Here is a 23269-nt window from a genome sequence, read left to right as displayed (position 1 = left end):
ACAAGTTAAGAAGCCAAAAGAAAAGATTGTTTCTGTATCTGGGTGTTTTTTCACATAAACTTTACTTTATCGGTCAGATTTTTAAATTTCATAATAGGGCTGCAACGATTAATCAGAAAAATCATCATAGTCGATTTTCACAATAATCGTAAGGAGCTCTAACATTAATTAGACTATACAGATGATAAAAACATGCCTAAAAACCTCCTTTTAAAAAGGAGAGTGACATTATCTAATCAAATTTTCAAAAAAGAAATAGAAAATATTCAGATTTCTATCAATTGGACTTATTAATTGTAAATATTCTCTTTTGTGAAGCCTTCAGTCACCATATTTCAAGTGTTATTTGGTTAAAAATGTACATAAAATGAATAATATGTATTGACTAGTTGACCACTAAACTAATAGTTAGTTGCAGCTCTATTACACGGAGCTGATGACGGTATATAACGTGACAAGTGCAGACACAAGTGCTGCCGGAGCGGTTTACGTGGGAATAAACAAAGAGTGGAGCAGACTGGCTGTGGCCGACTGTGTGGACACATGTGTACGTGAAGAGCTTTGGGAATCACATGCTGAATCAGAGCTTTAAACGACACCAGACCATTTGACTAAGAGCAGATGCTAAAAGGACAAATATAAGGATTGGAAATGTTCTTACATCAAACCGGAACAAGTCCAGACGCACTACAGGGACCGCCTGTGCCTCTAATGATCAACTCAACTTTTCCCACTGGAAGAGATTAAACAGAACTAAACTAAAGGAAGTTCTTTGATATAATATAAACAAAAGGCTGCACTACACGAAGGCTTGTCACCATGTCATACTTTAGTGTTACTATTTCTGTGGGAACAATTAAATCAAACTTTCTGGAGAGTAAATTAACGTTTAAGTGACAAAAACACCAGATAAAAAGGCACTTTGGAATAAGGATTGCATTAAATAAGCTTATTTTTGCTTAAACATTTCTCACAATTCCTATTTTTTTTAGTTATTGTGATTATATTGTTTCTTGATAAATAATTTAAACCAAATGATCCTGACATCCCTGGGTCACACAGGGACACACGTCACATAAAAGACTGGAACTAAACCTGGACTAGACCAGAGCTGGACCAGGATTAGAACAAGACCAAACTAAGTCTACATCGAGACTGAACTGGGCTCAAACCAGAACAAGTGAAACCTCTGACTGAATGTCTATTTTGAGATTATAGTCACTCGTGATTATTGTTTTATGTAAAATCTCTTGCCACAATTCTTTCAAATGATGATGCAACATCCAAACAAGCTGACAGAGCCCACGGTGGATAATTAGTATACTTTCCATCAGAACCCAAATACATTCACTTTATCAATGTTAGGGTGAAGGTAGTACATAGATACATACTACAGATAACAAATGCAGTTATCTGCATTTGACCCATCCTTCAGTGTCACTACAACAAGCGAGGATCTTTGTCAGAAGAACTGGCGTCTCTGTTTTAGATTATTGGGGAAAACGTTCAAATTGGACCGCTCCAGTCACAAAGTCAAGCACAAGGTGAAACCAGCAGCACAGTCCGTAGAGTGGTCCTCCTATGATTCGAATCCCCAACGTAAAATTCTTGGTTGAGTGGTCAGATCCACTGCCCCACAGTGGCCAGAGTGCGAGAGCGTGAGTGAGTGTGTGAATAGTGAGTTGTTCCTTGACAGTAGAATGGTGCCATTATTTAAGTTTGTGACAGACCTATCTTGAAGCGCGCAGTGGCCACAGGCCCCTCGGTGCCGCTCTGGTACAGAGGGATGATGGTGATGATGTACTCTATGTCCGCCTCCAGTCGGGACAGGACATAGTAGTTTGTGTCGGCCGCCACCTCCGCCGTCTCCACAGTCTGACCTGGAAAATGAAGACAAAACATGCTTAAAGTATTATGGACCATACATAAAGAGTGTTTTATTTCATACATTTAGAGTTTACTGGGGCGATACATGATTCTTTTTGATGATGTAATAAAGTGAAATATGCCTTGCCCCAGAAAATATGAATTTATCCTCAGAGAAGCAGGAAGTGCGCTGTTTACATGCTAATATGTGTTAGCTTTACCATGATATTAAGTTTTAAGTTTTAAGATTTTAAATTAGAAATCAAGTACAGCAACTTTAAACAAAGTTTCATATTCAAATAATTTCAGTTTGATGAATGCAAACAAAGAATAATATTGAACATGATCAACAATCTTCATTGTAGAGTGTGTGACCTGTGAATGGGCCCCAGACGAGTCGATAGGCCTGAGCTCCAGTGACTCCGCCCCACTGCACCCTCACACTGCCCTCGGACTCAGTCTGCACCGACAGCTGCTGCACCGCCTCCAGAGACACTGAGGAAAGAGAACCAAGTACAGTACAGAGTCTAAACACACATACACACAATGTCACTGAAGTGTATCATATTGTTAGTGTTGTAGGTTTTGTGTTTCTACAAAAACCTAAACGCTTTACATCACTTTTTTCCAGGACTGGAGCAGTTCAAAAGTATGTTGGATGAATACAGTACTTACAGTAGTAGATCTCAGGCTCAGGTTGGCTAATGTAAAAGTAAACCGTGGTTGTACTTACGTGTGTTGGCGTTGAGCACAGAGGGCGACGCAGAGTTCCGTGGGACCAGAGGGTAAAGGCTGATGACGTACTCTGTCCCAGGCTGAAGAGACTCTAACGTGAGGGAGGTGCTGTCTGCAGACACCGACTGCTCCAGGAGCTCTGCAGCCGGCTGGCCTGGACAGTGGAAGAAGCACATTAACAAAGTACTCTTAATCTAAAATATATCTTGAGCAGTTTGCAGTATGGCCCAGGATTTATATACATTATTAGATAAGATACAATATTGTAAACCTATATCCATAAAAATAAAAAAAAACTTCTGAGACTTCACACTTTTCAGTTAATAATTACACAACAAAATAAAAAAACATCTTGGACTTCTCAAGTATCAATGACATTAAACCTGGTTAAATAAAGCTTGATAAATAAATAATTAATTAAGACAAGTTTTAAGAGAAATACACCATTGACACACATGGTACAATTGAGTGTCTCTGATGATTGGCTGTGAGCCTGATCCCACAACAGAAAGTAGGAGGAGCTGCTTGGACAGTATACAACATGATCATCTGAAGACATTTGGATACTGTTATTCTCACTCAAGCTGGTAAGAATTCTGATGCGATAATGTAACTGAAACACAATGTGCAGCCAATAAAGACGCACGTGATCCACAGCAGCAAATGAAAAGAATCCTGCTCGTCCTGTGCAGAATGCAGTGAGAATAGATCAGAAATAGATTTTAAGCAGTCCCATGCAGCCCTGGCACTCCAGCCTGTCTCTGAAGAGTTTATTGAGACCCCGAGGGCCAATTTCTGAAACAGACACTCCAACACTGTGACGGTGCGAGTCACACCCAAACTCTCTGAAGCAGTAAAGACAACAGCGCCTTAAAACCACGTCTTAAAGAGCTGTTGATTTAACTCTGGTGATGACTCTGGTGATGTTTTTGATTTTTTAGTTAATGATTGGTAATAAAAGGTCTCACTGACAGTTTGAGCCCGAGGGAACAGCTCCAACAAACCATGACTGCCTTCCATTCCCGACATGTCTGAGGCCCACCACTAAAAGGTTATTAACTGTTTTCACCTTATGTAACCATGCAACGAAATCACAATCTCACAGTACAATATCATCATGACATGCGTCTCAACAAATGTGTAGATATGCTCCTTTTAGAGACATTCTGCAAACAACCAGATGTGTGCACTGCCTTAAAAAGACCTTTATGAGATAAACCACCACCAGAAACGACTTTATCTTTTAAATCGTTTATTACAAAAGCATTTTGGACAAAGTATGCTCTTTTAATAGATGTACAACTTTCTGTTGGTAAAATCAACACTTTCTGATAAGTCCTCTAAGATAACTACTGTTGTGATCTTAGACTTTACAAAAGTTATTATATTTGAATTGAATTTTCATTTTGACAAATTACTATATAATAACACCAAGTGAGGATGGAAGAATGGACGAGAGTAATCACGGGATAAAAAGGAGTTTTGTTTTTTCCACACCTGAACGCCTTCTCTGTATGAATAGCAGTGATCAGTGAAAAAATAAATAAATGTAACCATTAGGCAATGTGACTCCTTTTTTTGTTTTTTCCCCATAGGCTTTATTGACAGGAAAGTGCAGAGTGAAATGGGGGATGAGAGAGAAGGGAGGACATGTGGTAAATTGTCAGAGTTGGGAATTGCGGCCGGCTGCAATAGGAGCATGACATACATGAGCTGGGCCTTAACCGCTCAACCACCGGCCAGCACGGGCCATGTGACTTCTACGCTATTAAAGCCATGGTCAGTAGCAATCCAATTTGACCAAAGAAATGCTCAGAATGAATCTGGTGATAGTTTATGAACTAAACATATGAGCAGGAAACGTCATTGTCCGTGTGATTTATTTATGAGCACTCAGAGGGAGAGGACCTCGTAAGCAGGAGTGTGAATGAAGCCAAATGCAACTCCATGTTTTTTAGGAAAGAACAATGTGTTACGTAACAATGTAGTTTCCAGAGGACCTACCCCGGGGGCCGTAGGTGAGTCTGTATCCTTGTACTGGAGCAGAGGGTTGCTCCCAGCCCACAGACAGAGAGAAGAAGCCTGCCTCGATCAGACGCAGGCTGGACACTCCTGGTACGGACCCTACAGGAGGATATTTGACAGATTTAGTTTAAGATGGAATGGTTTCATCTTATACATGTTAAACTGGAGCTGCACCAAATAGTTGATGCCGAACATGAATGTAGAGGCCAGTGCAGAGATCGATAGTGGACATTCTTTACTTCAAAAACGACTATAAATAATAGGGCAGCAGGATATATTGCTAATGACTCAAAATTTAAATGGTCACAATTAGCAAATGGCAAACTGCAATCATGCAATTAAGTAAATATCATGTCAGTTTAAGTAAAAAATAAAATAAAAAATTAATACAAAAAATAAATTAAAAAAGTATTGAGCACTTTGAACAGAATCGAACTAATCAAACTTAAATCACAAATATAATCACAATTGCAATGCTTGTCAGATAAAGACAAATAGTGTTTTCCAACATCACTCTAATTTATACCATAAAGCAGTGGCGCCCGGTGACTCTTATGGATGGGCAAGCAGACCAATTCATTACCCAAATTAGTGCTCTACGTTGTTAAATGATTGCCTGTATTTCTAACTAACATCTAATCATTAGAAACATGAACAGAGCCATAGCTACAAACACAGATTTGTCTCTAAAATATCAGGTTGTTGAAACGTGGCGCTGCTGTTGCTTCTCTTCTCCTCTGCACATGCTCAGTTAGGGCAGAACCTGCAAACATCTTTGATTCTCACACATGTTTATTCAGCGTGGTTTGAGCACAGATCCATGGGTTTGAGGCTGTGTGCTCCTCAGAGCATGTGCAGACGAGCAGGTAAAAGCAGAACCAAGCTTCCCACGCAGTAATGCCTAACGACCTGTAGAGGCCACTAAAAAGACACCGTGAGTTCAGCCAAGCTTCAGCAGCAGAAGTGAGGGGAAACCGGTCTTATTTGGATATAGTTTAGAACAATTTAAATATAGTTGTGACTAGGGATGCGTACCGCTACGACGGACCGGATCTGGACTTGTAAAAACGTTTCGGTTCAGGTCTAAAAAAAACTAAACCCCGGTGATTCGGTTCTGGACTCATATAAAATATAGCACTCAAATACTTTATCCTTTTTGTTCTAGAATCTAGACCATATTAAACCTTCCATTGATCGCGAAAGACGTAAACACTGCCATGCGCCGCTTTCAATAGCGCACCCGGACCCTAATTAGCGACGCACGCGTCTTCCGGGCATAAGTTGAAGCCGGCGAAATAAGTTTAAAGATCCGTGAGACGGGAGCGCCACGTACGTGTGAGACGGGAGCGCCTCGTACGTGTGAGACGGGAGCGCCTCGTACGTGTGAGACGGGAGCGCCTCGTACGTGTGAGACGGGAGCGCCTCGTACGTGTGAGACGGGAGCTGTGAGACGGGAGCGCCTCGTACGTGTGAGACGGGAGCGCCTCGTACGTGTGAGACGGGAGCGCCACGTACGTGTGAGACGGGAGCGCCTCGTACGTGTGAGACGGGAGCGCCTCGTACGTGTGAGACGGGAGCGCCTCGTACGTGTGAGACGGGAGCGCCTCGTACGTGTGAGACGGGAGCGCCACGTACGTGTGAGACGGGAGCGCCTCGTACGTGTGAGACGGGAGCGCCACGTACGTGTGAGACGGGAGCGCCTCGTACGTGTGAGACGGGAGCGCCTCGTACGTGTGAGACGGGAGCGCCACGTACGTGTGAGACGGGAGCGCCACGTACGTGTGAGACGGGAGCGCCTCGTACGTGTGAGACGGGAGCGCCACGTACGTGTGAGACGGGAGCGCCTCGTACGTGTGAGACGGGAGCGCCTCGTACGTGTGAGACGGGAGCGCCTCGTACGTGTGAGACGGGAGCGCCACGTACGTGTGAGACGGGAGCGCCTCGTACGTGTGAGACGGGAGTGCCACGTACGTGTGAGACGGGAGCGCCTCGTACGAGTGAGACGGGAGCGCCACGTCTCGTACATGTGAGACGGGAGCGCCACGTACGTGTGAGACGGGAGCGCCTCATACGTGTGAGACAGGAGCGCCTCGTACGAGTGAGACGGGAGCGCCACGTCTCGTACATGTGAGACGGGAGCGCCTCGTACGTGTGAGACGGGAGCGCCACGTACGTGTGAGACGGGAGCGCCTCGTACGTGTGAGACGGGAGCGCCTCGTACGTGTGAGACGGGAGCGCCTCGTACGTGTGAGACGGGAGCGCCTCGTACGTGTGAGACGGGAGCGCCTCGTACGTGTGAGACGGGAGCGCCACGTACGTGTGAGACGGGAGCGCCTCGTACGTGTGAGACGGGAGCGCCACGTACGTGTGAGACGGGAGCGCCTCGTACGTGTGAGACGGGAGCGCCTCGTACGTGTGAGACGGGAGCGCCACGTACGTGTGAGACGGGAGCGCCTCGTACGTGTGAGACGGGAGCGCCACGTACGTGTGAGACGGGAGCGCCTCGTACGTGTGAGACGGGAGCGCCTCGTACGAGTGAGACGGGAGCGCCACGTCTCGTACATGTGAGACGGGAGCGCCTCGTACGTGTGAGACGGGAGCTGTGAGACGGGAGCGCCACGTACGTGTGAGACGGGAGCGCCTCGTACGTGTGAGACGGGAGCGCCTCGTACGTGTGAGACGGGAGCGCCTCGTACGTGTGAGACGGGAGCTGTGAGACGGGAGTGCCACGTACATGTGAGACGGGAGCGCCACGTACATGTGAGACGGGAGCGCCTCGTACGTGTGAGACGGGAGCGCCTCGTACGTGTGAGACGGGAGCGCCACGTACGTGTGAGACGGGAGCGCCTCGTACGTGTGAGACGGGAGCGCCTCGTACGTGTGAGACGGGAGCGCCTCGTACGTGTGAGACGGGAGCGCCTCGTACATGTGAGACGGGAGCGCCACGTACGTGTGAGACGGGAGCGCCTCGTACGTGTGAGACGGGAGCGCCACGTACGTGTGAGACGGGAGCGCCTCGTACGTGTGAGACGGGAGCGCCTCGTACGAGTGAGACGGGAGCGCCACGTCTCGTACATGTGAGACGGGAGCGCCTCGTACGTGTGAGACGGGAGCTGTGAGACGGGAGCGCCACGTACGTGTGAGACGGGAGCGCCTCGTACGTGTGAGACGGGAGCGCCTCGTACGTGTGAGACGGGAGCGCCTCGTACGTGTGAGACGGGAGCTGTGAGACGGGAGTGCCACGTACATGTGAGACGGGAGCGCCACGTACATGTGAGACGGGAGCGCCACGTACATGTGAGACGGGAGCGCCTCGTACGTGTGAGACGGGAGCGCCTCGTACGTGTGAGACGGGAGCGCCACGTACGTGTGAGACGGGAGCGCCTCGTACGTGTGAGACGGGAGCGCCTCGTACGTGTGAGACGGGAGCGCCTCGTACGTGTGAGACGGGAGCGCCACGTACGTGTGAGACGGGAGCGCCTCGTACATGTCGAGCTGCGCGGAACCGTGTATCCACATGCGGACATTGAAGTGGCAGCTGGTAAGATTGCTGGCTTTATTTGAACTGTTTTAAGCTGGGGCCGCCGCGTGTTAAAGGGGCGGGGTCAGCAGGGGTTCTTGTCTGGGTCTTTGGTCTGGGTGTAAATATGAATGAAATAACTTTAGTGTTATGTTGTGGTGTGATGTATTTGACATTGAGTAAATACAAAGTAAAGTCAAAGTAATTTTGCTTAATTGCTGCATTCATTAATTGGAGTTTATATTTTGTATTTGTATTCTACAGTTGTTAAATATGGTCTGGTGTTTAATGCTGCTAATATGATGTATTATTTTGATTTGTTGTGTAAAATATTTTCATATTCTACTTTTGATACTGCTAAGTTGATGCTTTATAGTGATTCAAGTTGACTTTTATGCTAGTTTTTGTAACTCTGTTATTTTACACTGTGACTTAATTATTTACACTGGTGTATTGTCTATTTGAAGGTTTTTACCTGACTTTTGATGCCAATGGATCTGTAACATTAAAGAGTGGAAATGTGTCTAAAGGCAAAACATTGTATCAGATGAAACAGCTGCTTTGACCGCTTGACCCCGACTGACTCTGTCGACAATACTCAACATGCTCTTGTTGTTGAGTTGAGTCTTAGCTAGAAGCTTGTGATTTGTAAGTTGTAACTTCTGTTAAAAAACAGTGAATAAAGCAGACAAGTTGAGTTTATTTCAGTCTGCAGTTAAGCCTTGTGTTTGATAGTCGTCCTTGTTCAAGTGTCTTCAACTTGATTTAGCCTGAAGTAGCTTGCGTTACGCTGTTGTAACATTATGCAAATATGGCATGGTATGGGTCCGGACTTGAACCTGAACGCGGGTTTAGGTATGCATCCCTAGTTGTGACACACGGACATTCTAGATTTTATTGGCCAATCACTGATTGCCTTGATTGCCCTGACTGCACGTCACTGCCACAAAGCACAATCCAGGTCTTGGTATGTGTGCGTCCTTGTTTTGGACTCTGGGTGACTCACTTGTCCTCTGTTTAGCGGAGGTGGACTCTCCCACACTGTTGGGATACTGAGCGATGACAGTGACCAGATAATCTGTGCCCGACCGGAGCTCTCGCGCGGTGAAGGACCGCTGAGAGGCCGGGACCGTGTCCTGTGCAGAACATACACAATATCATTTTAACAATTTAGAGACACTTTCGCACACACAGAGGTAGATTTACTAGACAAGAGAGAACAAACTGTCACCAACAATTGGTTTGGACAAAGGGCAACAAAAAGGTTTGTTCCAGACTCTATTGCAAAGTCAAACCCAGATTATAATGAATACAAAAACTAGATAGTCATTTGAGCTATTTCAGTATTCATAGACATTTAGGATTATAAAATGAGTCATTAAAGTTATTAAAAGTTTTTAACGTGGTATCAAAAACAATAACAAGTATCAAGCTTTCTCCTTGGTATGAAAATGGAAACATTAAAACTTGAATGTGTCTGCAAAGGTTCACGTTTCTCTATATTCATCAGCGTCGCACAATATTTAAACCATCTGAAACATAAAACATGTCCTAACATAACTTATTTGCACATGTTTTAGATTTCCTTCAAAAAGATATTTACTCTTGTCTTACCTGAGTTTTCACTAAACTACAACAACTGAAACAACAACCTGGTCAAACTAAATGAACCATTCTAGAAAATAACACCCAAAACAAGGATTAAAGGTGATATTTCTGCGTTTCTAGGCCTGTAATGCCATCTAAATCCGAATATCATCACACTATGGTACAATATTTATAGTGATATCTTGACATTTTGGGTTAACAGAATTGTAAATATGCAACTTTTACCTTTTGAAATGCCTTGCCAAGCTCTTTGGTCCGAATAATCATAATGCAAAGACTTAAAATAGTGTATAATAAGTATTTGTGTAGTCTGCACTGAAATGGAGCAAAGATCATGTGTTTTTTTAGATGTTGCTGCAACAAAACACTGCATTTAGCAAAGTACATATCTGTGACAGTCAATGACATCATTGTGACACTTTTGGAAAAATAATATCGTACCAATTTGGTTATTATTGCAGCCCAAAATACTGTGTTACCATCCTGAAATACTGTATTACCCATCATGAAATACTGTGTTACCCATCCTGAAATACTATAGTAGAAAAAGCTTCAGTTGTAGTCATCTGGACTCAGTTTGAAAAAATAGACGTTTCGACTCTCATCCAAGAGTCATTGTCAATAACAGAATTTTGGTCGAGAACTCCGATATTAATACTGTTCTGTGGTAAGACCCGCCCATTGGGAGGAGCCTTCCTGAAGTAGAAAGAGTTGTTTGTTTCAACAGAAACTCCCCCCTTGTATCTACCGAGCTAGCCTATTCAGAATCTTAATGGGCTGTTAGAAACCTCTTTGTCTTTGTGAGACCCTGGCTCAACCACCCTGAGTACCTGATTAGCATCTGAATGTCCTCTACCTTTCCAGGGGTTCAGTAACCCATTATAAATAACAGGAAGATTAAACCTTAGCCCTCCATTTCTGTTTAAAGAAGGTCTTTCTTTTTTAACAAAAATAGCTTCCTTAACTCCTCTTTCAAACCACCTAATAAACAGGGACTTCACTAGCAAGGACCACGCCACAACAATGAAATCCGAAATAATGTTTATTGATAAGTCATGATGGGTCGATGAGAGATCGATATGAGAGGGATCGATATGAGAGAGATCGATATGAGAGAGATCGATATGAGAGAGATCGATATGAGAGTTATCGATATGAGAGTTATCGATATGAGAGTTATCGATATGAGAGTTATCGATATGAGGGAGCTCGATATGAGGGAGCTCGATATGAGGGAGCTCGATATGAGGGAGCTCGATGAGGGAGCTCGATGAGGGAGCTCGATGAGATGAGAGAGAGATCGATGAGGGAGCTCGATGAGGGAGATCGATGAGATGAGAGAGAGATCGATGAGATGAGAGAGAGAGATCGATGAGATGAGAGAGAGAGATCGATGAGATGAGAGAGAGAGATCGATGAGATGAGAGAGAGAGATCGATGAGATGGCTGGGTAGAGACTCAGGATGGGGGCTCTGTCTCGGGTAATCAGCCCAGCCGATTCAGAACCCCAAAATGATTTAAATGAAGGAAGTTGATCTGGATCTTGACGTAAGCCTGGCTGAAAATAATGTTACGAGTGGCACGGGGGAAGAGGAGCTGGATAGCCAAGCACTCTTGAAGAGTAGCTGGATGAAATCGAAAGCAGTCCGTCCGTTACTGAGACGAGGGTAAATTCTGGTACATTTGAATAGTGTTTTAGCGTTTGTGGTCGTCGACGGAAGCAAATGGAGAATAAGATACAAGAGTGATAGGATTGAACGGACAGTCGATAGAACTGGATTTATGGTGGAGTCTCCTTGCTCCGGAGTGGAGAGCGAAATGTTTGCATGGATTTAGGAGTTGACGAGCTGCGGGTAGCAAAGAAGTTGGTATGAGCGATGAACGAGGGAATTTAATTGGGATGAATGAGATTGAGAATGAGAGGAATGAAAGATATGATAGTATTGAGGAGTAGGAATTGAAGCGATCGTAGAGCATCGGATTTGGGACGGTGAATCGAGAGTAGGAGTTGGTCAATTACGGTGACTTGAGTATGAGCAATGCAGGAGACGGATTGATAGAGGGGAATAGACTGAGTATTATGAGTTGCGCATAGTAAGATATCCCTTATTGATCTACTAGAGAGATGTTGAATAAGCCTTCCAACTGATCAAACCCCCAAAATGTCCAGAACGATAGTGGGGTATAATTCTGGCATTATGTGAATGCCTGGTAGAGGAGACTAAGCGCCTGAGGACCGTGTAGTACGCACTGCAGCTGGAATGGGTTGGAAGGGGCCGGAGCGCTCCGAGCGGTCTCCAATGCGCCAACCGATGCGCGGTGGATAAGGTGCACGTTGAGAGATGTTTCTTCTGAAAAGAAGGAGGGAATGTGAAATGGATGAGCATCCCGTTGACTGTTCCGGAGAGAGACTGCTTCCCGGTGTCCGATGAGACCCTGGTGAGGACGCAGAAAAGCTTGAGTGGGATGTGGGATGAATGGGGAAGGGGTCGACTGGTTTGGATGAATGGGGAAGGGGAGGGGGGGGAAAAGAGCGGGATGAGTGATTAAGGGAGGGATGAATGAAGAGTCGAAAGATCGAGGGGAGAACAGACTCTGTGCGAGCAGAGGGTCGAAGGAGAGACTGTTGAGAACCAGAGGGGCGTATCCCGGTGGCTCTGTGGTAGACGTCCAAGTTCCCGGTGGCTCAGAGAGAGGCTCTGGGAAATGAATACATGGATTGGGGCAAGCATGAGGACACTGCCGTGGGTCGGGGCGAGCGTGTGGCTGCGGGCGGGGCTCTGAGCGAGCGTGTGGCTGCGGGGCGAGGCTCTGAGCGAGCGTGTGGCTGCGGGGCGAGGCTCTGAGCGAGCGTGTGGCTGCGGGCGGGGCTCTGAGCGAGCGTGTGGCTGCGGGCGGGGCTCTGAGCGAGCGTGTGGCTGCGGGCGGGGCTCTGAGGATGCGGAAAAGCTTGAGTGGGATGTGGGATGAATGGGGAAGGGGTCGAATGGTTTGGATGAATGGGGAAGGGGAGGGGGGGGGGGAATAGAGCGGGATGAGTGATGAAGGGAGGGATGAATGGCTGCTCTGGGGCGAGCGTGGATGCTCTGGATGCTCTGGGGCGAGCGTGAATGCTCTGGGGCGAGCGTGGATGCTCTGGGGCGAGCGTGGATGCTCTGGGGCGAGCGTGGATGCTCTGGGGCGAGCGTGCTGCCGGGGGGTTCTGAGTGGGCTGTAGTTGTAACTGAGCTGTAAGTTGTGACATGAGGGTTGGCTGAGGGCTGTAGCTGAGAGTAGTAGCTCGGAGCTGTAACTGAGCTGTTGAGCTATTGAGTTGTAGCTGTAAGTTGAGCTACTGAGCTGTAGCTGTAAGTTGAGCTATTGAGCTGTAGCTGTAAGTTGAGCTATTGAGCTGTGAGCTGAGCTATTGAGCTGTGAGCTGAGCTATTGAGCTGTGAGCTGAGCTATTGAGCTGTGAGCTGAGCTATTGAGCTGTGAGCTGAGCTATTGAGCTGTGAGCTGAGCTATTGAGCTGTGAGCTGTAGCTGTGAATTGAGCTATTGAGCTGTGAGATGCGAGTTGCGTTGAGGCTGCGCGTTGAGGCTGGTTGAGGCTGCGCGTTGAGGCTGCGCGTTGAGTCTGCGCGTTGAGGCTGCGCGTTGAGGCTGCAAGGCGAACATGGTAAGATGAGGTAGCATGAAAGCCAAAGCTGGGGAATTTTTTATTTTTTTTATTTTTACTTAAGGTATGCGAATGAGAAGATGAGAACCTGCCGCAATGCTAGAAACAGAATCTTTGAAGATACCTGTGGCTAACATGTGGCGGCGAAGCCAGACAGCTGAATGTGACATGAAAGTAATTTAGTGGAAGCATGAATTGTGAGCCTACGAGGTGTGAAGGTTGCATGAGAAAAGAAAAGGAAGCTTGAGGGTTCGCGTGAGAAGAGTAGGAACGATGAACAGCATGAACAGAGGGCGAAAGAAAGGTTAGCTTAAGCCAGAATGATAGTGGATGGTAAAGAGCCAGCGCAGAGAAGATGGTACGTTGATGGTACATGCAGTAAAATGTAGGTACAGAGAAGGGATAGAGGAAAGCATGTTGAGGGAGTCGAGTGCAGCTGCAGCAAAGGTGATGAGAATTGATGAAAGTTTGAGAAAAGAGGGAGCGTTTGAACTCAACATTGTTAAGACAAGCTGGGACATTGCCGAGTCCCTATGAACGTTGTTTAATCTTGCTTTAAATTGAGTTGTACAACCTGGCTCCCGCCACCAGGGGGAGCTGAGAGGTCGCGCTGCGGCCCGTGGAGCAATGGTGACGTCATCGGCTGCGCGCCTCGGACGGACGTGGAACCAGGAAGTGAGGCTGACGAAAACATGGATATTTATTGACGTAGCGTCTGAAAGAAATGTCCACCGGCTTCGGCCCGGTGCGCCCGCTGCGGTACGGTCTCTGGTCTCCACCTGAGTGGAGACGCGCGCCTGGGCGCAGCACACGGAGCGACGCACGGAGCGACGCACGGAGCGCGCCGGCCGGCGCGGGAGCCGTGCCCCGCTCCGGAAGCTCGGATAGCGCTCGGTTAAAATGAGGGTCAGAGAGCGAGAAGGAGCGCGCGTGGGTCCAGGCCGTTGCTGTGGAGGTCGGTGTTCTGTGTGGACGCCCGGAGGTGACATGGAGTGTCCCGGAGGTGGGGTCCGTGAGAGACGCAGGTGCGGAGGAGCTGATGGTGTTTGGAGCTGTGGAATCGCGCTGGGTGAGTCCTGGGGATCTGACCGACTGAATATTTCAGACTGAATTGCTCAGATTGGGAACGGATCAGAATCCAGAATGAGGAAATGGCTCGTGGTTGGTTTGAATGAACGCGCTGTACTGAGTGTCTCTCTGTCGAGAGAGCAAGGACAACAAGAGATGCTGGGATTGGCCTTTGCATATATAGGCCTTCTGGGTAATAAGAGGCGTGGTTAAAGAGTGGAGGTGTGGTTGCTGGGGAGGTAAGAGGTTGAGGCGTGGTCCTGCTCCCGAATCTAAGTTAGCGATTACATCTCCAACTACACTTCGTGTTGTCCCTGTTTATTTTAAACCAGGAAACACTTTAAGACAAAAACTGGTTCACCCAAAGGACAAGTTGCCGACTCAAAAACAGAGCAATGTAGTTTATTCGATCCAATGCAGTGAAGAAAGCTGTAAAGAACGTTACATAGGTGAGACGAAACAGCCTCTACACAAGAGGCTTTATCAGCACAGAAGAAATACAAGTTCAGGACCTCAGAGTGCCGTGCATCTCCATCTTGAAGCCTCTAATCACTCGTTTGAAGACGGTGATGTGAAGGTTTTAAGCAGGAGAAAAGATGGTTTGAAAGAGGAGTTAAGGAAGCTATTTTTGTTAAAAAAAGAAAGACCTTCTTTAAACAGAAATGGAGGGCTAAGGTTTAATCTTCCTGTTATTTATAATGGGTTACTGAACCCCTGGAAAGGTAGAGGACATTCAGATGCTAATCAGGTACTCAGGGTGGTTGAGCCAGGGTCTCACAAAGACAAAGAGGTTTCTAATAGCCCATTAAGATTCTGAATAGGCTAGCTCGGTAGATACAAGGGGGAGTTTCTGTTGAAACAAACAACTCTTTCTACTTCAGGAAGGCTCCTCCCAATGGGCGGGTCTTACCACAGAACAGTATTAATATCGGAGTTCTCGACCTAAATTCTGTTATTGACAATGACTCTTGGATGAGAGTCGAAACGTCTATTTTTTCAAACTGAGTCCAGATGACTACAACTGAAGCTTTTTCTACTATGGAACACGCCTGGACGAATGAGGGATTACACCGACATCCTGAAATACTGTATTACCCATCCTGAAATACTGTATTACCCATCCTGAAATACTGTATTACCCATCCTGAAATACTGTGTTACCCATCCTGAAATACTGTGTTACCCATCCTGAAATACTGTATTACCCATCCTGAAATACTGTGTTACCCATCCTGAAATACTGTATTACCCATCCTGAAATACTGTATTACCCATCCTGAAATACTGTATTACCCATCATGAAATACTGTATTACCCATCCTGAAATACTGTATTACCCATCCTGAAATACTGTGTTACCCATCCTGAAATACTGTGTTACCCATCCTGAAATACTGTGTTACCCATCCTGAAATACTGTATTACCCATCCTGAAATACTGTATTACCCATCCTGAAATTTACCCATCCTGAAATATTGTATTACCCATCCTGAAATACTGTATTACCCATCCTGAAATACTGTATTACCCATCCTGAAATACTGTGTTACCCATCCTGAAATACTGTATTACCCATCCTGAAATACTGTGTTACCCATCCTGAAATATTGTATTACCCATCCTGAAATACTGTATTACCCATCCTGAAATACTGTATTACCCATCATGAAATACTGTATTACCCATCATGAAATATTGTATTACCCATCCTGAAATACTGTATTACCCATCCTGAAATACTGTGTTACCCATCCTGAAATACTGTATTACCCATCCTGAAATACTGTATTACCCATCCTGAAATACTGTATTACCCATCATGAAATACTGTATTACCCATCCTGAAATACTGTATTACCCATCCTGAAATACTGTATTACCCATCCTGAAATACTGTATTACCCATCCTGAAATACTGTATTACCCATCCTGAAATACTGTATTACCCATCCTGAAATACTGTATTACCCATCCTGAAATACTGTAGTATTACCCATCCTGAAATACTGTATTACCCATCCTGAAATACTGTATTACCCATCCTGAAATACTGTATTACCCATCATTAAATACTGTATTACCCATCCTGAAATACTGTATTACCCATCATGAAATACTGTATTACCCATCCTGAAATACTGTATTAGCCATCCTGAAATACTGTATTACCCATCATGAAATACTGTATTACCCATCCTGAAATACTGTAGTATTACCCATCCTGAAATACTGTATTACCCATCCTGAAATACTGTATTACCCATCCTGAAATACTGTATTACCCATCCTGAAATACTGTAGTATTACCCATCCTGAAATACTGTATTACCCATCCTGAAATACTGTATTACCCATCCTGAAATACTGTATTACCCATCATTAAATACTGTATTACCCATCCTGAAATACTGTATTACCCATCATGAAATACTGTATTACCCATCCTGAAATACTGTATTAGCCATCATGAAATACTGTATTACCCATCCTGAAATACTGTATTACCCATCCTGAAATACTGTGTTACCCATCCTGAAATACTGTGTTACCCATCCTGAAATACTGTATTACCCATCCTGAAATACTGTGTTACCCATCCTGAAATACTGTGTTACCCATCCTGAAATACTGTATTACCCATCCTGAAATTTACCCATCCTGAAATATTGTATTACCCATCCTGAAATACTGTATTACCCATCCTGAAATACTGTATTACCCATCATGAAATACTGTATTACCCATCATGAAATATTGTATTACCCATCCTGAAATACTGTATTACCCATCCTGAAATACTGTGTTACCCATCCTGAAATACTGTATTACCCATCCTGAAATACTGTATTACCCATCCTGAAATACTGTATTACCCATCCTGAAATACTGTATTACCCATCCTGAAATACTGTATTACCCATCCTGAAATACTGTAGTATTACCCATCCTGAAATACTGTATTACCCATCCTGAAATACTGTATTACCCATCATTAAATACTGTATTACCCATCCTGAAATACTGTATTACCCATCATGAAATACTGTATTACCCATCCTGAAATACTGTATTAGCCATCCTGAAATACTGTATTACCCATCATGAAATACTGTATTACCCATCCTGAAATACTGTAGTATTACCCATCCTGAAATACTGTATTAGCCATCCTGAAATACTGTATTACCCATCATGAAATACTGTATTACCCATCCTGAAATACTGTAGTATTACCCATCCTGAAATACTGTATTACCCATCCTGAAATACTGTATTACCCATCCTGAAATACTGTGTTACCCATCCTGAAATACTGTATTACCCATCCTGAAATACTGTATTACCCATCATGAAATACTGTATTACCCGGCCCTGTTTGAGACGCATTGGGCAGCCTTAAGTTCCTTTCCTTCATTGATTGTTTGTACCTGTCGGAGTTCCGCGTTGATGGGCTGCCCGAGTCCTGACAGAGGCGCGTACTGGACCAAGTACCCGCTGACCGGACCAGAGGCGGCGTTCCACTTGAACCTCAGCGAGTCCAAGCTCTGCACCGTGAACTGTAAGTTGGCCGGGCCTGAAAACGCCTCTGAGGAAACGAACAGAGAAAAATACATTTGATTCTCACATATCCATAAACTAGCCGTGTGTAGAACTTTAATTGTACTTTTTGTTGGGCAATCCAGGGACAGTGGTTCAAACTTGTTTTGTTTTGTTTTAATCAGTACTGGGGCAAAAGCATTCATTTTTTGTGTGTGTATTCGAGTTATTTGTGGAATCATTTGTATTCTATTTATTTTTTACTCCATCAATACATCAATGTGCATTTGGCAACTCAAGTCTTGTGCAACCTAATTCTTCAAAACCATAGATATTTTTATATGTCGTAGGGCTTCTGTTGTAAATTAGAATGAACCAAAATGAATTATGAATTATGGTGATTGAAAGCTTCTGGACAAAACAAACGTTCAAATAAAGTTTAGTCTATCCTGCTATATTAATCTAATAATCTTTGTGATACAACAGCTTTTTGCATTTGTTTTAGTGTTTGTATAGTTCAACAATTATTCCAATATAATTATTTTATTTATTTTGTAATTATTTTTACAGTCACAATAATTCCGATTAATGGTTGTTGCCTTATTATTTTATCTTTTTTTACTTTTTACTTTTATTTATTTATTTTATTTATTTTATTTATTTTATTTATTTTATTTATTTTATTTATTTTATTTATTTTATTTATTTTATTTATTTTATTTAATTTATTATTTCTCTTCTAGTTGATGAATCCTAATACTACTATAAGTGCAGTCCTGTTACGTGCGTTGGGATTCTGACTACACTGCACCTCGGCTGAGAAAAGCAGAGGAGGCTCTAATCGTTGACATGTTTTCGTGACTTTGGTACAGTGCTGTCAGATCGTGGGTGTTGATTTCACACAAATACCATCACTGGCGTAGAGCCCTCCTGCTTTGGAACAGACTTTGGGGCCGACGATGGGGAGGAGGGTGCTCAGCAATTTGAACTCCCCCACGAAAGAGGTGAAGTCCGCGCTGGGCTCCGACGAGATCTGGGCCAGTTCGTTTCTGTCCGCACTTTTGATACCTGGAAAGAAACGCATCATTTATTTAAGAACTACAGCCCAATTTGAATTATCACAATCATCTCAATTACAGTCAATTCAAGAACTAAAGTGAACATATCTTGAAATGTAAGTGCTTTTTGTACAAATTCAGCAGTTTTTTTAATTTAGTCCGGACTCTCTTTTCCGTCAGACTGGCATTTCAGTTCAGAACTTTCTTCTGCCTCGACTCTAATGCAGCAGCAGAACTATCAGCCTCTTCAGCCACTCCAGCTCCTTTTCACTAACATTTATTCTTTTGTAAGTTTATGGTTCTTTATATTCTATTCAATTTTTTTTGTTTTTGTATTTAAGGATAATACATGTGTTTTTTACTCAAATGGTTCGTGAACATAACAAGCTCGACCTTTAAAAAACCCTCAATCTTTTATGTGTTCTTCAGACGTTGGTGTCTATTCCACGAGACACTGCAGAGATCCTTCCTTTGTGTAGAAGTACAACTAACAAAAGAACACTCAAGTCGAGCCAATTCAACCTCCATACATCCTTTTCCAAGTTTGATAAGTTTTGATTTCCAGTTAAAGCAGCTGTTAATTCATAGGAGACTTCTCTTTCTCTCTGTTTAAAGTTTTGTATTATGTTTTTCTTGTCTGGGCAAACAAAACGAATCAAAACCTAAACTCGCATCAAATCTATTTACCGTATACTATCTACTTGAACAGGTATTGATATTGCTAGAAAAAAAACCTCACATAAATTGGATTAAAGACTTTTGTTGATCAGAGCTAGTGTAAGACCACATGGTAACGCTGAAAATTACAATTAACCCTCTGGAGAATTATTTTAGTTTAAACACATTGACATCTGGTCAGTCAGAGCTCCAGAGAGTCCAGGACATGGGACAAACATGAAAACGCATTTCCATTCAGAATAAACAAACACGTCATGTGCATAAATAATGGAAATCATACCAACTGCAAAGACGTGCACGCCTTGACTCCTCAGTTTTTGAGCTGGGTCTTGAACATTGTCCTGGGACTTTCCGTCAGTGATCAGGATTGTTATCTGTGCATTTAGTCAAACAAGACAACATTACATAAAGTATTACAAGGTTTCAGATGGCATTTACACAGTTTATGTTTTATGGCCTTTAGTTCTAACGGAGATTATTTTTTAAAACACAATTAAAGCTAGTTTTGAATGTATCAACATTTGTGGATTCTTCATTAGCATTTTTAGAAAACTACATTATGGAAACACAGAATATTGGTCCCTATCGCCGTCGTTTTAAAGTCAGATGTCAAAACTGTTCTGTTAATCAATAACTGTGATTAATAAGGCCACAGTATTACAATAACAACAAGAGCTGGACAAAGTCTTCAAGAAGTCCAGCTCCGTCCTGGGCTGTGCTCTGGACTCGGTGCAGGAGGTGGGGACAGGAGGGTCCTGGCTGTCAGACTTTACAACAAACACTGCTGGCCCTGAACACGTGCAATACTGACTTAACCATGTGCAATACCGTCATATTCATGTGCAATTACTGTCGTACTCACATAGAGTGTTTATTTGACCATTATTATTAGTATTTTCTTGTTTTACGCTAGCTGTTTTTATTTTATTTTATCATTATTTTTCCCCTCCATTCCTTATTAAGAAATGAGAGGTTCTGTCTGTAGGAGTTTTTGTTTATAAGAGTTTTGTTTATAAGAGTTCTTCTATTAAGAGTGTTTTTTAAACTTACTATAAGTTATCTGTCCTTTTCCTCTGTATCTACCTGCGTTGCAACAATGAAATTTCCCCATGTGTGGACAATAAAGGAATATCTTATCTTACCTTAACAAAAGAACCAAGAGCATTTTAGAAGCAAAGAAATTCATTTCATTACAATCTAAACTCAAAACCGCAAACCTAAACGCTCACGCACAGTAACAGGGCGCTTCTTCTTCTTCTTTTTTTATTTTTTTATATACAGTAAATACACCAATTACATAAATGCTAGATAATTAAAGATTTCACAGTTGTTATTGTCCCTACCGATCACAACCTTGTGGGTTTAGGGATTTACAAAGTCTTTTTACCTTGGGAACGTCCCGGTTGGATGCAGGGTTAAAAAAGTTATCAGACACAAACTTTAGCCCCGCCCCCGTTCGTGTATTTCCTCCTTTATAATTGAGATTCTGCACAGCGTTGACCAGCTCCGTGCCGTTCAGGTATGAGGTAAAGGTGAACTCAACCCTGGGGGGGAAATTAAAACAATTAGCTTTATGTCTGACACGCAATGAGCGAATATAATGTGATACCGGAGGCTGAGAATCTAAGCCGAGTAAGAGAGAGAGAGAGACCAAAAATGCACAACTTCAATACGTTTTCAATAGAATTTTCAAGCAGTTACACAATGATATGTCGCTTTTAAAACAATTTTTGGCTAAATTTGCTCTTTCTGGCAATACAAAACATACATAACTGCTGGGACACAACTGGTAAATACGATAGTACTTTTGTGATGTTAAATAGTGTTGAAATGATGCTTTATTTGATGGAATTGTATGTCTTTTACACTTAGATGGTCAGCCCTCTGTATATTGTGTGGCTGTTCACCTTGAAGTGTCACTATATTGCACGGCTCCAAACCGAACCCCCGAAGGGCCGACTGAACTGACGAAGGGTTTAACAATCCCGGCCATAAATCCTTTCACTTGCAGAAAGTTTGCTCGGCCGATACTTGACGAGCCATCCACTAAAAATACGATATCTGCCGCTTGGATATTATTGCACGTTCCTGTAATGTAAAATGATACGATTATAGACAGAAAACCATAGTGTAGAATGGTAATGTTCATGTAAGCCTTTATTACCCTGAGCCTCAGACTGCTCCACACCAAACAGGAGCAGAAGTGCGGCTGTGAACAGGCCCCACATCTTCACAATCTAAACAAAAGTCATTGTTAAAGATGCTAGAAGTTAGAAAGACATCAGTTTATCCTCGTTCTACATTCATAATTATGATAAAGCATTATTTTTTCTATTAGCTGCACTACACAATTACATTTTTTCCAGTGGACGGTCCGCCACCTGTCTCTATGTAACTGCTTTGTCCGGCAAAATTAAACGTCATTAATTCATTCATATATTTACAAATTGAATTCATTAATAGAGGAAAAATATGGCATTACATTAATCTGGCCTGACTCGGGTAGAAAAACTGTTTAGCAGCAGATTCCTGTTCTGCAGAAAAAGACAGAGGAACAACAACATCAGTAGACAACCACACACACTACAATAACCACACACTAAAAACTGTTTTACAAGTGATTTTATTAGCTATGAAAATACATGTAATTGAATAAATGCAGCTTAGATTAAGTTTAAGTCTGTATTTAGGAACAGGCAAAGCAATAACATATCCATATCCAGTTACATATGAGGCTGAGGTTCTGTAGTCTGGCCTAATTTATCATAGTATTAGAATTATACATATTTATACGGACCACAGCAGGAAGGAGAATGTGTATAGTAGTTTTTGTGTGAGATACTAATACATTTGTGAGCATTTGCCAGTTTTCAACATTATGTAGATATATTATGGTCATACGGGAAGTTTGGCAGAAAATAAAACTTACGTGTTTTTACGGTCCTAATAAAGTCCCACTGTCTTTTTGTGAAACGATTACTTCATTCTGTGGCAGGAAAAAAATATAAAAAATCAGTTGACATGAAGGAGAACATTTTCTAGAAAGTTCAATAATGCACAAAGTTTATTTTATTCATAAGTTTGGATCCCACATTTCACAACAACAAGAAAGCCTGGAACAGGGCCGTGTTGTCTGAGTCTGTCTCTGGTTATGAGCGGTATGCACGGCCCGTATGGAGACCTCATGGGCAACTGCATGTTCTCCTATTTTATTAAAATGTGCCTTTAGCGTCTAAACTCAAAGATGAAAACTCACACTCGCGTCTGTGCAATCATGTCCGAACCGCTGAACTTGTACCTGGATGAAACCTGTGTATGTAATATTGCTGTACAAAAATACTAATTATGATTATTATGAGTGTTTTGTGTGTGTGTTTTTTTTTACAAACCGCACTGGCCTGTCATATGTCTGTGAAAGATTCTCAATTGTGCTGAACTGATAAAGAGCTGCAACTAATGATTATTTTGCAAATCAATTACTCAATTATTCTTTTTATTTGTCAGAGAGATGTT

At 43.3% G+C, this 23269-nt stretch overlaps 1 protein-coding gene across 1 annotated transcript in view; it reads right to left on the bottom strand.

Annotated features, from left to right (window-relative positions):
- Nucleotides 1–21992, bottom strand: part of col7a1 (collagen, type VII, alpha 1) — a 122422-nt gene extending 100430 nt beyond the window's left edge. Inside the window, exons 1-11 of the mRNA XM_072452705.1 lie at nt 21921–21992; nt 21664–21844; nt 21144–21300; nt 20037–20130; nt 18930–19088; nt 17912–18069; nt 9153–9282; nt 4606–4725; nt 2600–2755; nt 2242–2361; nt 1731–1880 (exon numbers count right to left, since the gene is read on the bottom strand). Coding sequence (XP_072308806.1) covers nt 1731–1880; nt 2242–2361; nt 2600–2755; nt 4606–4725; nt 9153–9282; nt 17912–18069; nt 18930–19088; nt 20037–20130; nt 21144–21300; nt 21664–21844; nt 21921–21984 — 1489 coding nt within the window. The 5' untranslated portion in view covers nt 21985–21992. The remainder of the gene's footprint in view (nt 1–1730; nt 1881–2241; nt 2362–2599; nt 2756–4605; nt 4726–9152; nt 9283–17911; nt 18070–18929; nt 19089–20036; nt 20131–21143; nt 21301–21663; nt 21845–21920) is intronic.
- Nucleotides 21993–23269: the final 1277 nt, after the last annotated feature.

This window comes from Eucyclogobius newberryi, unplaced genomic scaffold, assembly GCF_026437365.1.
Source record: "Eucyclogobius newberryi isolate DKJ021-1_F unplaced genomic scaffold, fEucNew1.0.hap1 SCAF_19, whole genome shotgun sequence".
Lineage (NCBI taxonomy): Eukaryota > Metazoa > Chordata > Actinopteri > Gobiiformes > Gobiidae > Eucyclogobius > Eucyclogobius newberryi.
This window is presented reverse-complemented; position numbering and strand designations above follow the sequence as displayed.